The 15,120-nt window shown below is 39.3% G+C and overlaps 2 protein-coding genes across 5 annotated transcripts in view; one reads left to right on the top strand and one right to left on the bottom strand.

Moving 5' to 3' along the window:
• LOC146478051 (integrator complex subunit 8-like) overlaps window positions 1–2,003 on the top strand; it is a 50,832-nt gene extending 48,829 nt beyond the window's left edge. Inside the window, exon 31 of the mRNA XM_085112765.1 lies at window positions 964–2,003. Coding sequence (XP_084968891.1) covers window positions 964–1,080 — 117 coding nt within the window. The 3' untranslated portion in view covers window positions 1,081–2,003. The remainder of the gene's footprint in view (window positions 1–963) is intronic.
• A 108-nt stretch (window positions 2,004–2,111) lies between these two features.
• Window positions 2,112–15,120, bottom strand: LOC146478050 (uncharacterized). Of its 4 annotated transcripts, none has more exons than XM_085112770.1 (6): window positions 14,989–15,120; window positions 9,946–9,996; window positions 7,531–7,790; window positions 5,621–5,735; window positions 3,728–3,877; window positions 2,112–2,682 (listed from the first exon to the last, which is right to left on the bottom strand). In XM_085112770.1, exons 1-6 carry the CDS (start codon window positions 15,065–15,067, stop codon window positions 2,123–2,125), a joined length of 1,215 nt encoding a protein of 404 aa, XP_084968896.1. In that variant the 5' UTR covers window positions 15,068–15,120; the 3' UTR covers window positions 2,112–2,122. The 4 variants fall into 4 exon arrangements, with proteins under 4 accessions (XP_084968896.1, XP_084968897.1, XP_084968898.1 ...); XM_085112771.1 differs by lacking the exon at window positions 14,989–15,120 and adding an exon at window positions 14,225–14,437; XM_085112772.1 differs by lacking the exon at window positions 9,946–9,996 and having other exon boundaries at window positions 14,989–15,109.

Genomic DNA, 15,120 nt, shown 5'->3' with positions numbered 1-15,120 from the left:
TCGGAATGTATGTTTGGAAGTATATTACACTCTCGAATAAGTTCGTTGTAGGAAAAAAGTATTTCTTTGAGGAATCCACAACGTAACTACTAACGTCATAACGAAAGCATTAGCGTTGTACTCTTAACTGTCAGTGGGTTTGTTCGCAATTTGCTGATCTAGTTGATCTTTTATTCATAGCTTTCATTCATGAATTCTCATGTCTCACGTTTCTGCAATGTTTCCTTGTTTTCAACAATGTCTCATCATTATGCACCGATCAATTCCAACCTCCAGCATCCCCCCTCCCTCCCGGGCATACCTCAGGCGTTTGACCATTTTCCGTGCCCAGGGAATAGGCAATTGACGCGAAAGGCCATCTGTAGGCCTGAATTGTCTGGCAAAACATACACTCAATCCTCGTGTCTCAACCGACTTCTTAAACTTAAATTCCATTATTGTGGCACTCTTCACTGTGAACATTATTAGGGAGATTTGGCGACGACGTCGGTGACGGCAGCGAAAACCTCACTATTAAAATGATTGCGCCTTTTTTTCAAACGCCGTCGCGATAATTCCAACTCGCTTCAAATGTCAAATGTAGATAAAATCTCCAGGAGTCGAATTCTTGGAGACCGCACCCAAGTTTAGAAAAAGAACGAAATAAATCTTTGTGTGTTAGTGTCCTCCACAAAACGTCCCATCAAGAAATTTCACGTCCTAGTCGTGCAGTGATGGCAAAGAAATGTACTAAAAAGTGTAATGCACGTGCAAGGTTGTTTTTGTGGTTATTAGGCCTATTGCTTTTTTGACGTTCTCGTTGCCGTCGCCTTCGTCGTTCCTAAAGCTCCCTATTCTTCTAAGGCTACCCTTTGTTCTGTGCTAGAGACAGTACCACCAGAATCACCTGTCGTTACGGCCAGTGAGACTTAGCATACAGTAAGCACCCCAGATATACTTATTTCCGTTTTTATTACGTTACAGATACAAGCCATCAGTCAACCTGACCTAAACATTTTCAACTCCTCGGAACTCCTTCAGCACACAGAACAAAGCAGGAAGGCCAAGTTGCTAAGAACACTTGCTAAACAGTACCTCTAGCTGATGCACAAACGACACTGAACGCCTTTGAAGCTTAATGCACACGCTGAAATAAAGACTAGCTTTGCAAAATACTTCGTCTGTTTCCATGTCATAGGCTTATTAAAGACTACCGTTTGGGGCGCTTCCAATTTTAGTGAAGTCGGCGACATTTTGACGAATCATCAAAATTAATTGCTAATTAGCAGATCATTCTAGACTATTCAACTATTGAAGCTTTAAAAAACTATTCACGGAAGTGGAGTTGGCGAGTGGTGGATATTTACCGAGCAGCAAAGCGTCGACGTAAATATCCAACGCTAGCCACTGATACTGTGGTGAATAGCTGTTTAAGTATATACTTAAACAGTGAGATAATATATACCACAAGAAGATGATTTTAATTGATTTATTCCTGCCAAGATTGCAATATTTTCGGGCGGAAATCCCGCGCGCAAAGGACTGAGACAATGACCCGCCCCAAAAAGTCACATGATTCATCAGGTGATCAAACGAACGAAAAAACTACGCGAGAAGGAAAGTGGCTTTGATTGTGTTTTCAGGGACTGCTTTGTTAATAATTTGGATGATTTCTTCGCTTGTCACGGATGCAATCCGGGACGCCATTTTTTTTGAAAATTCACGCGAGGGGGCGCGAAACTTGCGAGTTGCAAATAGTGGTAAATAGCAAAAGATATTCGGAGTTTGACAAGCCAATAAGAGCGCACCTTCAACGCTATCCACTGTTTTAGTATATACTAATTGGTTTTAGCAACTGAGATGATAAGCTAATTTCGCCACGGTTAATTTAACTTTACTAGCTGCATACATCAAACACAATCCTAGGAACTAACGCGTTACAATACCTAAAGCTGCCTCTTAAACCAAACTGTCCACGAAGTAACTTGATGTTGCGGCGACGTTTCTCTCTTGAAAATGAAAAAGATCTGTCGAGCATCAACGAAAACAGACGACAGGTCACGGAAAGAATCACAGTAATGTCCTGACGTTTTTTAACCAACTTCAAGACCCGAACGAAAAGCTCTCCCAGCTTAGATCATTCCTAACGAACAAAGACTTTCCAAAAATCGCCAGACGCAATCGACATATTTTTTCTTGCAGTAAGGTCATCACATTCCCATCTTGAGCGTACACCAAGCAGCCAGTAATGTTCTCCAGATACAAAGGCAGGGTGATTGTAGAGTCTTGTACGGCCACCTGCAATGTTGTCACGGCTCCATTTACCAACTTTCGCAGTGCCATTCTGTTTTCCCCACTGATCACAGAGTTGTGCTAACCTTGAGTTGTCAGTCTTCACTCTCACAAAGGAGCCACATGAATCAGGCATGACATTTGTCTGACCGCTGAAATACTGGACCACAGCTTCTCCAGAGCTGTTGGCGGTCGTTATTACATGGAAGGTGCGACCCACCTGTTGTTTGCGGCAGCGGAATCTCAGCTGAGTGAATGACAAATGTTCTTGCAGCTGTTTCATAGCGCTCGTATAGACAACCATCTTGTTGCTGTGGTAACCGCTTATTCCACGATATGACGTTACAGTGGACAACTGAGGTGGAGTGGCTGAACTGTCAATCACCACGTTCGAAACAAGAAGCCATCCTCCTGAAGTGATGGACAGAAAACAAAAAAAGGATTATCAAATGGTAACGTTAGAAAAAGGATTTCTTTCACAGAAAATACATTTCCAGTGTTTTGGCAAAACGTTTCGACAGATAGTAGCAAATGTGCATCCATTTTAATCTCTTACTGATTAAATCGATTTTTATTAAATAGGACGTTCGTTTTATTCCATTCATGTTTTACTAGAGAGGTTACTGGATTTACGATGATTTAAAAATGAGAGTACACCTTAACCGTATTACCACCTTGTAGTGGTGCGCTGGTTTGCTTGTCTCTGTGAATCCCAGAGCTATGCTGGTGAGAGTTTTTCAACTTCTGGCCGGGTTACAATTTGTAAATGGTGATTCAACTGACTCAGTTGACAAGCGAGTTAAAGAGGTACGTTCTTGCTAGAAGAGCTAAAAGATGTGGGCTGTTTTGGGGAGAGAGCCAAAGTTTAGCAAGGAACTGCGTGAAATGATTACTGATGGACGCCCTAAGCTCTACAGGTATTGATGATGAAAACACAGGGCGTAGACAGCAGTAAAGGTTTATTAATGTTCCCGAAAAGAAGAGATGAGAGCTGTGTTGATTTAGTTTGTGATGTTATTGAGAAGGAGCTGAGCATAGATCCTGATATAACAAGACACTCGCAATCGATGAAAACCGTTACAGTCGATCGTGCTACCCACATAAACTACGTGATGGGATGACGTCTCCACGATGTAAAAAGTCATGCATGAATAATATGTACGATAAGTTTACTTTCATCTGTTTCGTCTGAAAGTAATAAATGTGCCGTGATCATGGCGTTTAGTGAACGGTAACTCAGCGGTAACTGAGAAACCCTGATTATGTATTGTTTCACTACCGAGCGAAAACCAGCTGACTGGCTTGAATATTGTGTGACAGTAAGCCGAGTGTAAGCCCGATTTCCGAGGCGAGTACCCACCAAAGCGACTGTCGGCTTACAATGCAAGGACAAAAACATTTCTTTAGGCCTCTTACTCAATGTTCTCTTCAGTATATAGAAGTTCCCAGAACCTACCTCCATCAACTGTAAAATCACAGTAGACTTTTAAAGGGTTTCCATTCCTCTCCGGGTCGATCCAATACTCCCCGCTTTTGTTGGAGATTCCGATGTCCCGGATGTACTTGCATGAATGAGCAGGATTGTCTGGATGGGAACCGATCATAACTGCAAAAAACAGTTCATTTTATAATTAATTAATTCTCAAGCTTTTAATCATTGTCGTTTTTTTTTAATTCCCAGTGTGGCGAATAATTGATAGCTCTCAAATATAGTGGTCACTGGTCTTATGACGTCACAAAATTTTGCGCGAAAGAAATTTTCAGATGGGCCAAGAATGGTTCATTGTAACTCGAATCTTAGCATTTGTATTTCCATCTTCTATCACAGGCAGTAAATCTGTCCTGAATGTAATAGGTTTTGCGTTTTATTAAAAAGTTATTAGGAAGTGTAATAAGTCACGTGACCTATTTTATTAAATAAACCGTTAACTAAATATTGAAGTCAACTGCATTCAGGACAGATTCACTGATGTATGGCATAAGTATACAATAAATGAAACGTTCAAAACAGGTCAAGGCAATGGAAACAGCTCGTTGGGACTTACTAAAGGGTGACCCCGACAGCTTAAGAGAGGGTGCCGACCGTTTAATAGAGGTCAGAATTGCAGTAATTAAGGGCAGTTATTTTCGGACTTTGACAACTGACCACTTAAAAGAGGGTGCCGACCGCTTAATAGAGCTCCCGGCGACTGTATACAGTGAATGGACAATAAATGCATGTTTTTCATCCGGAAGTGAGTTCCTTCTAGCCTCAATGTGCATGAGATTCAATATAAAGCCGCTTACCTCCGGAAAGCCAGCGAAAAGAATATAGAGTAAGATTTAAAAAGAAAGTCTAAACCTTGCTATTTCCACAAAATTTTGTTTCGTTGCGCTACAATTTCACTATCGTTACAGAAATTCCAATAAATAAGTTCCTTGAGAAAGATTTACCTATAAAAATAAACGCTTAAAGCGAACAGCCCTTCGACCTTTCAACAGTCATTTTCAAGTTAGTGTTTAAGATAACTTAGCATGTCCACATATATAGTAACACAATTGTGAATGTTCTCGAATAGGCCCTGTTCAGGTTAGATGCCCGTGCCAGGGCCCTGTGCCCGGGCACTGAAAAGGACGTTGTTCAGACTCCTTGGTCCCCAAGGAGAAATGGCGTTGGTGTTCGTCAATTTAGCGCCCGCCATCTTGTTTACTGTAATGTGGGGAGGCATAAAGAAACAGCGCGGGAATTGACAAAATCCTGCATGTTCAGACCAGTGCCCGTTCACTTTGATTCCATCCTTGATCGTATGGCTGATGTAAACGGGACGGACATTGGCATTTTTCTCCCTGCTAAGATCACCAGCATTTTTAGGAACCGTGTTCGCTGGTTTTTGGTCTTTAAATCGGTAGGACGATTCTAACGGCAACTTCTCGTTTCGAGGAAATTGTTGTTGGCAACCATGCTACCCAAATGTTTTTGCCTCGACAAATTGTCGGATGGTGTTTTGTGCGATGGATGCTGAAAGTGCAAACGGACAAAGGACTCCTTTAAGGAGGATTGAAAGGCAAGATATTGGGGATCATTCATATTTTCCGAACACCCTTTAACCCAGCATAGAAACATCTAGATTTAGATGATCATCATGAATCGTTAGAACTCGTAAGGGAGCATAGGGAGACCACCAGTACTCCCCATCTCACACGATTATTTTCTAATGCGTTCGCTCTGTCCCACAATCAATCCACTCCTTGCAGCTCTTCAAACATTGACCAGTTGTTTTTGGGACGTCCCCTCTTCCTCTTTCCCTGAGGTTGGTACCCCTGTAGCTGAGAGAAAAATGTTGTGAATGGAACATTTGGATTGTATTACCGTTTTCACAGTTTTCTCCTGTAAAGCCAATCTTGCAAACACACAGGTATTTCCTGTTGGTAAATCCCATGAGACATTTTCCATTGTTCACGCAAGGATTACTGGAGCAAAGATTCTGAAAAGAAAGAATGATTTTAGATGGGGGAAGTTAACGCATAGTCTCGTCAGTAGCAGCAATGTCAGCAGCCTAAAATGTCGTCTTACGTACACTTTGTTAATAAGAACAGAGGTTACTGGTTCCGGTGAAACCTACCTTGGAATCCCTATAAGCAATTGGCTAGTACTGAATTGCAAACCCTATATTTTGTCCCAGACATAAATATTTGGAAATTGTTTCAACTGTTTTTGAGAAGAGAACATTTGCACTCGTTGACCAGTATTGTCCGTACGGTACTACTACATCTATCACTGTATAAGTTGAATCAAAATCATTCCATCAACACTACACCAGCTTCACTATTTTTTTCGTCGTCGTCTTCATCATCATCATCATCATCATCATCATCATCATCATCATCATCATCATCATCGCCATCAACTCAACTGCACGCATTGATGGTGCAGAGTGCTTTCTTCAATGCCAAAATACTGGTTTTGCTATGAAGTTCATACCTTATTTTTGTTCAGAGAGATAAGGGCCTAGGTATCTAACACTATGTAAGAAGGGAAAATTCAACATTGCACAAATTCTATTTCTTGTATATATTGATCATCATCGTCGTCGTCGTTCAGCCATCTTTTCACATAGGAAACACTTATTTTTATATTGGTTTATTTCTTTGTTGCTGTCGTATAACAGATCCTTATACAGTGATTCTATGTGTAAATAGGGATGTTTTACTTAGTATAAATATTCCTTGCTGTCTGTTTTATGTTACATATTAATTCCAATATTCAGAATGCTATCGGTGGATCATAAGTGAAATCAGACTCTCTGTGTTGAGTGAGCAGATTCAGATTCAGATTTTTTATTTATGCACTATTTCAAAAGTTTACTTCAAAAGGAAATTACGATACATCACAAAAGTAACATAAAGACAACATTAAATTACATAAATCATCAAAGATAAAATGTGCGCAGTGATTAAAGGGGCTTAGGCTTTCGAGTTAGTCACCACCACGCGAGGCTAACTGGCGTATAACGTGCAACCAACTAAGTAGCACAAAACAAAAGACAAGAAAATTAAGAGTGCATAAAATCATACTACAATTTTACAATAAAAAAACAATAGAAATGATAATAATAGTGAGGGCAGAGAAATCAAATACTCATTGGGTATTTAAACGGTATAATTTTTATTACTTGTAGAAGCAATAATGTGGGGTATTTTTAATTTAGAGGGAATTTTTTTCCCAAATTTAAGACCCCGCAAATGCAAAAGTGGCAGCTTTGCGATCTTAGTAATGAAGTGTAGTAGTTGTTGTGTCTACCTTGAATGCAGGATACCGAGGTTCAAGACCTCGTTGGCGAACAATATTTTCATATACTACGCTGTGTCTTGCCTTTACAGGTTTACTCACATTGCTCCTTAGACATAGTAGATACTTGCAGTGATCGTATGTGAAAATATGTTTAATTCACTTAGTAAGAATATTCATTATCATTATCTTCGTTGTGGTCGTCGTCGTTATCACCATCATCATCATCATCATCATCATCATTATCATCATCATCCTCATCATCATCATCATCATCATCATCACCAGCATTATTACAATCACCATCAACACCAGAATCATCACATCGACAACACGGTCATCACCATGCTAATTATCCTCAACAAAGTGGTTACCATAACAACGTCATCAACATTGCCATCACCACCGTCATCATCATTGTCATTTCGTTCATTATCATAACCAGCATTACTAACAACTATTACCATAATCAGTGTTTCTATTGTTCATACCTCTATTCCTTTGTATGTCCAGTCGCGGCGTAGTTTTAAGTCTTGTGGATTCTGCACGTGGTCTGAGTTGCTTAATTCGCAAATAAATTTTTTGTTACTTGGTGGACCAATATTGACCGAGACACATCCACTCTCCAGAAGACATTCATCTTCACATTGTCTGTGTATTCCGATGGAACGATTTAAAAATACGTGACCCTCAAGATAACGGCCGTTGTCCGGTGGATAAAACTTAATCCGTCGAATCTCTCCACAGTCACCTGTAAAAAATTAAAAAAAAATTTCAAATAAAATATAATTTTTGAGTCGCAGCTTGAGTTTTTATTTCTTTTTGTATCTTTTTGCTCGGGCAACCGAGCTTGGGAATGTGGTTCGCACAGAAAATTTCTTTGCTTGTAATGCTCTAAATGAACTCGCTTAGATGTTTTTGGTCCTTTGCTTGTTTTGTCGAAGCGAAACGAACCGTCACCAAACTAAGCTTTCACGAAGCTGTCACGAAGCTTTCTCCACTTCTTTGTGTTCGCAGTCGAGCCCTGGAAGCCTCATACCATTTCCTAAGGTAGCATATTCGGGCGTTTTTTTTTTTTGTTTTTTTGAAAAGTTAAGATAGCCCTGAATCCCTCTGGTAGATTTTTTTGAACTTTGCAAACAGTTGTATCTAACCATGCTAACTACACTTCTATAACCAAAATGGGGGTCACCAAGTTCGTTTCTGAATTATAACCATTGCAAGGTGAGGGGAGTTTTTAACAGGTCAAATCGTTGCTATGGTAACCTATTAAGTCAAGAAAATGAAATGTCATATCATTTTATACTAAATATACCAAATTTTATTCATACCAAATTTTATACCATTATTGTTTTACCAAGTGATGAAGAATGGATGTATTAATCTGTCAAAGCATAAGTGCTGGAAAGTGATGGAAACCAGTGGCAGCTGAACACATTATTCATCTAAATTGAGAACGTGATCAAGAGTAGCTCGACAAAAGAAAATGAAAAAAAAAACATAAAAAGAAAGTAAGTCAATCAGACTTTAAAAAAACACGTTTAACAACCGCGCGATCTGGCTTGTTTCCCCTTACTTGTCTGTAAATATCGAACGCGATAAATGTTTTTTAAGGGACACAGATAACAATACACCTTATTCGCTCTAAATGCTTATCACCCCTTACAACCCACGTAGTATTTTCAGGGGAATCGATTCTTTGTTTTTCTGGTTTTTTTCTTGAAAGTATAGAATGCATACCAGCGTGAATATGACCAATTCTAAAAGACCCTGCTCCCTACAGTAGCGTTACATGGTCTGTAATGGGGCAACAAAAAAGCGAAGCCAATAAAGTATATTCCGTCATGTTTTTGAGCAATTAATAGGAAGACAATTTTTTTCGCGTTCCTCTTAACGTCCTCTTGTGCTGGAATAATAACTATTTACTGTTCTGTACTTTCTAAATTGAAAAGGGATATAAATTATTCATCTAAATTGAGAACGTGACCAAGAGTAGCTCGACAAAACAAAATGGAAAAAAAAAAACATAAAAAGAAAGTAAGTCAATCAGACTTTAAAAAACACGTTTAACAGCCGCGCGATCTGGCTTGTTTCCCCTTACTTGTCTGTAAATATCGAACGCGATAAATGTTTTTTAAGGGACACAGATAACAATACACCTTATTTCCTCTAAATGCTAATCGCCCCTTACAAACCATGTAGTATTCTCACGGGACTCGATTCTTTGTTTTTGTGGAAGTAAAGAATGCATACCAGCGTGAATATGACCAATTCTAAAAGACCCTGTTCCCTACAGTAGCGTTACATGGTCTGTAATAGGGCAACAAAACAGCGAAGCCAATAAACTCTATTCCGTCATGTTTTTAAGCAATTAATAGAAAAGACAATTTTTTTCGCGTTCTTCTTAACGTCCACTTGTGCTGGAATAATAATTATTTACTGTTCTGAACTTTCTAAATTGAAAAGGGGAGATCGGTTTTCCACTGGCGATGCTTACAGCGGATCCTCCGTTCCGCTATCAATTCGCCGGCCTCAGAGGCAAAAACTAGAACACGAATGCCCGATGGCTAGTAAACCGCATGCAATTAGACAGGAGTTCTCTTAAATATTTATCTTCATCTTCTACCAGATATAACAGACGTTCAAACGCTCATCTAAGCAATGACTGTCACTCACCATTGGATTTCTATACAAACACTGTTTCACGCCTGTTTGCCTACTCGTCAAAATGGCATCGAAAACCGTGATAAGGCCTATTCTATGTCATAGTGTTTTGCAATAACTTATAGCGAATAAATTTATATTAATCTCGAGTCGCTTTCCATTTGTTGGTTTTTACTCCTTGTTCTCTTTCTCCATTAAACATAATTGTTCAGTTAACTATTTTACAATACTTTGATGCGCACCTTTAATGCAGTGTAGACGAGCTCCCCAAACGACGCACAGTAGCAGCAAATCTAGAAGGGTGAAAGAACAACTCGCCATTCTTCAGTGATCAAAAGTGAGATCACGTCCCAATAAGGATGTTCTAATCCACAGCCACTCTTTGCTAGCTTTGTATGTTTACATATTAAGTACATTAATTCAGATCTCACAGCAATTGAGCTAAAAACTGTCACTTAACTATTACCTTACCTACTTTATTATTATTAACAACAGTCATTTACATAAGGTCCATTTCCACCGCAAATAGCAGGTGCTAGTCGAGGAGGGCGGAGATAAGGGGTACAGCAGTCAGTGATAAATTAGGTAAGTAACTAACATTTACAAAATCAACCACTTGAAACAAGTAAATTTAGCTGCGAAACTAAACTAAAAAGGTTTTCAGTATACTGTATAAATTAAACTGTGTGTCCGAAAGCGTCTGGGAAGTTCAGTTTTAAATTTGTTGAAGCTATGTGCAGTTTTAAAAAACTGCCGGGGCTACCAAAATGTGCAGCTGCTAGGGGGAAAAATGACAGGTCATTTTTTAGACTGTCACTTAAGTGGCAGCTAACTTAACTTCCCGCCAGAATAATACCTGTTAAAATTGCCAGGGCCATCAAAGTATGCAGTAAATGCAGTATTGTTTATCTTTGGATTATTCATTGTCGTAATTCCTCTTCTGATTTACACAGATATTTCTTTCCAATATCTTTTTATAACATAGCTAGTAAATTCGTGTAATCAAATTCAATTGTGCGCGCGTGCTTCAATGCCTCGAGAAGAAAAATTTCTCCGTGAGTGACTTCGGCATTTTGCATTCAAAAACGGGGAAAACTTCAGCAAAAAGTTTAACTACAGATGGCAACAAGCGTACCAGCTCATGAAGAACATCTGTCTTCTTTTTCTTTGGGATTGGAACTTTAAACTCCAGGAAAAAAAAAAACGAGAGAAAAGGAAAAAAGAGAACAAGCCGGGCCTGTGTTATCATGTCTCGCAAAACTATAATTTTCAGACGCCAATTTGGATTTCTCAGAGGGAAAACACACCTTTTCGAAACGATAAACTGACAGAAAAATCGCTAAGGAATAATGGACAATTTCAAAAGCGCAAATCCGATAATTAACGGCGAAGAAATTGTGCTTCAGGGACAAATTGTCGTTTTATCCAGCCAACGAGCTACCGGACATCTTAGATCTCATTATTTAGGCCACGGACTTTCTTGGTAATGTTCGAGTACGACGACGTTAGATAATCGTCCAATCAGAAAGGGGCAGTTTGTGGCTGGCACGTATGGATCTTGCTACGCATTCCAGTCGCTCGAGTACTGTGGGATTTTGATTTTCTTCCAGGACTAGCTCTGGGCCGTTTGGATGGATTTTCGATTGGAAGGTACGAGAAGAATCGTGAACCTATTGACCTTTATGCTGTGAACTTAAAAAGAGGAGCGATGCGTTTTTTGGGGGAAAAATCGCTCCGGCGCTGGAACCCTTTCAAAACTTTGATTCCAGTGAACGGCGAACTCAAACTCCTTCAAAATCGCTCAAAAAACCGCTTTTGAGGTAAAAGGACGACTATAAACCTCAGATAAGGTAATTCAACGTTTATTTATCATTGATTTATATACATAATTAGCGATATATCGCTATAGGTGAAGCAAACGGTAAATCCAGTGCATTTACTATATAATAACAATCGGCTACACAGACACATTGTGTGGGCCCCCTATTGACGAACCGGGCTCGAGTTAAGAATTGGACGATTTTATTTCCTCTGAAAAGTCTGAAAACACGGTGAAGAAGACAAATTACGAATGGAAAAAATTTGAAACATTTTCTAAGGAGCAGAACAATGGAAGCTGCTTGGATTTTTTTTTTTTTTTAAAGATGTCCGTAAACAAAATGGTGGCGAGTACGAGCCAGACAGCCTTTCAAGTTTTCAAAGAAGCATTCAGCGTCGCCTGAAAGAGTTAAAGCTGTCTTTCAACATCCTTAAAGACGAAGACTTTTGTCGTTCCAGAGAAGTATTGGCCGTCAAAAGAAAAAATCTTGTGGAACAAGGGCGTAGAAACAAGCGAAACGCTTGCCGTGAATTGACAAGCTAAGAAGAAGAAAAGTTGTTTGAGAGCGGTGCTTTTGGTTGCCGGCCATAATCCCGAAGCGCTCCGGCGCTCATTATGTTGATTCTTTTCACTCCACTTTGGATTCAGAGCCAGGGACGAAAGCCGGACACTTTGCTGGGGCGATTTGGAGCTGCAAATTAATCCTGAAACAGGCAGAGAAATCTTTTTTTTTTTTTTTTTTTTTTTTTTTTTAATTTGCAAAACACAAAAACTGCTTACATTACTTACAATACAGATCTCTTACACCACTAACATTACAATAACTCTACTTTCAAGATACAACTTACATTACTTACATTACAATACTTACTCAACTTAAAATACGGTACAATGCTTATTCTACTTACATTACAGCACATTACATCATTTATTGACAAAATAATTTTTTCATCGGTTTCCACTTACTTAAAATTTTATCGTGATGAGAAAAGTCACGTGCAAATTTTTCAATATTGTAATGAAACTTAACGTAGCTCTGTACGCCAGCGAAATCGGGTTCACGTCCCTCCATTTTGCATTTGTATATGAAAAACTTGACTACTAAAATAATACAATTAATCGCATTCTTATAAGGCATACAGTTTGTATAGCCCAAGAGAACAGATTCAAGAGAAAATTCTATTTCAATGTCTGTTACCGACCAGATCCAATTTGCGAGGGCGATCCAGAGGTGGGATATCCGGTCACAGTACCAAAAAAGGTGCTCTATGGTTTCAGGTTTACTGTCACAAAAAAAGCAATTATCGTGATCCTTAATACCCATTTTCATTAACAATACATTTGTGGCAATAATTCTATGGAATATCCTATATTGAAAGCTTCTCAGCTTACTAGCACTCGTGCATAAGAAAGGGATACTGTAATAGGTAGACCAATCCTCTACAGGAGATGGTAGATATTTATTCCATTTACGCTGCACCTTAGTTGGCTGTATGGCAACCGATTTTCGCAAAGCGTCATAAGTAAAGCTGGTCACCTTTTTTGTCTTAAATAACCTATCTATATTTTGGGATTTGACCACAGGTAACCGTTTACCAAACTCTCTAATCTTTGACTTCCATGAACTTGGAATTGCGCACATAATACCTGAACATAATCTGCCCATGATTCAACTACATTCCTCCAGAAAGTATTTGTCCCAAAAGAGCAAGCCAGGCGTGATAATGATCTTTTGTTTAGTAACCAGACATCATTCCAGTAAAGGTGATCGGAAAGCAGGAGCCTTTTCCAGTCTTCTCTGCCAGGCAGAGAAATCTTGCTTTGGCGATCATTCTTCGCGTCGGCAACCATCGGATCAATTTCAAACTGCGTATTTAAGCTTACTGTTCACCCGCAAGATCCAAGAAAATGTAGGGAAGCGACCAAGGCTGGATGACAGCAGCTAGAAAAACTTTTCCCCTGTACTTCCTTCACATTTGTTATTATTTAATTCACATTTTGACATGTGCTGTAGAAAGCACCGCCTTTTAGTTTTCAAGTAAACAAATATTTTGAGTGCTGTAAGTTCCTCCGTCACTTAGTTTCTCAGCAGTTTTCGTCGGATAATTCCTTCTTCAAGTGTTTACAAAAAACTATTTCGAAGACTATTTTCTTGTAAGTCTTCATGTTGTTCATGTGAATTAAACTTGTGAAACTGTAGGTTTTTGTACACTTGATTTTTGCAATGGTTGTATCGTGTGCAAGCAGCCAGTAAGATTAATAAAGCAATAGAGTTGATGTTCGTGGGCGTAAATATGTTTTTGGCTCGACTCAGGCTCAGGCTAAAAGGAGTTCTGAGAAGAGCGAAAAACATATTTACGCCCAAGAACATCAACTCTATTACTATTATAATAATTTCAGAGGGCATTCACAAAAAGGAATCAAAGACAGTACAGTATAAAGCGATCGCGATATTCTCTGTGAAAGCTCCCGGAATCGCGTGGGCGTTTATTTTATTGTACAAAAGCTTTCGTTGTCACTGGAACGTAAAACTTTGGCAGAACACCGTAAATGTTGTCAAAAGAATCTTTGCTTCTAAGTTTTCAAAAGGAAGATAACAGAATTTTGTAAACAGCGAAGAAATAGTCTCTTACGACTGTTAAATTAATTGTGCAAATACTGAGCTGGTTTCGCTCAAAGAAGACAAGTTACATTCACCTCACCTCCGGCCGTGGAGCTACTACAGGCATTATTTCCGCCATCGCCCACGAGTTTCTGTATTACAGTCCTCTTCATCTAGCTCAGACGACTGAGAATTTGCTTCTTCGTTAGGTTTTCCATCGATTCTGTAGCTCAAAACAATCTCTTTGCAGATGGCGGAGTTGGCAGCGCTTCCAGTCAAACAAACAAGAAAACGGCGCGAACAGTTGAATGGCTTCAAGTTCTGATTGGCTGGCTACGTTTTTTCTTCTTTCTTATTGGCTCAGAGCAGCCGGCTAAAATATATTTTAGCGAATTTTAACCCGCAAAATGCGCTGCAATGCCGCAATGCTCAATGCCCGATAAAATTATTATAATTCGTGTTGTGGGATTTGACGCATGCCAATCATTCGTGACAGTTGACCGTTCCGTTTGACTTCAACTAGTTTTCTTTGCCGCGCGCCGGATTAGCCTCAGAGATATAATAAATATCTTACTAACCTCGTTTTCTCGGTCCGTAGTGTAAGGTTTTTCCCCTTTGATTTATGGCCCGCGTGTATAAATCAAAAGGTAAAAAAAATCGGTCCGTAACTTACACTACGGACCTCGAACTCGGTTAGTAAGAGGTAAAAACCCGTAATGTCGTCTCAAAATCGAATTTAGTTTATAATAACTTACTACGAATAAATTTATATTAATCTCGAGGCGCCTTCTATTTGTTGGTTTTTACTCCTCATTTTTTTTCTTAAAACATTAGTTAATTATTTTACAACATCTTGATGCGTACCTTTAATGCAGTGGAGCCTAGCTCCCCAAAGGATGCACATTAGCAGCAAATCTAGAAGGGTGAAAGAACAGCTCGCCATTCTTCGGTGATCAAAAGTGAGATCACGTCCCAATGAGGATGTTCTAAGCCACA

Source organism: Pavona decussata, unplaced genomic scaffold (genome assembly GCF_977016875.1).
Source record: "Pavona decussata unplaced genomic scaffold, jaPavDecu1.1 SCAFFOLD_67, whole genome shotgun sequence".
Classification (NCBI taxonomy): domain Eukaryota; kingdom Metazoa; phylum Cnidaria; class Anthozoa; order Scleractinia; family Agariciidae; genus Pavona; species Pavona decussata.
The sequence above is the reverse complement of the archived record's forward strand: the minus strand, read 5'-3'. Positions and strand labels throughout refer to the sequence as shown.

What these genes read in the sequence shown, in the direction of transcription:
- LOC146478050 (XM_085112770.1), bottom strand. Translation starts at nt 15,067, where the DNA reads ATGGCGAGCTGTTCTTTCACCCTTCTAGATTTGCTGCTAATGTGCATC. An exon ending in TAGGCTCCACTGCATTAAAG is followed by an intron (nt 9,997 to 14,988) that starts GTACGCATCAAG and finishes TCACCCTTCTAG; the next exon opens with ATTTGCTGCTACTGTGCGTC. An exon ending in AGGAGAAAACTGTGAAAACG is followed by an intron (nt 3,878 to 5,620) that starts GTAATACAATCC and finishes TGTTTTTTGCAG; the next exon opens with TTATGATCGGTTCCCATCCA.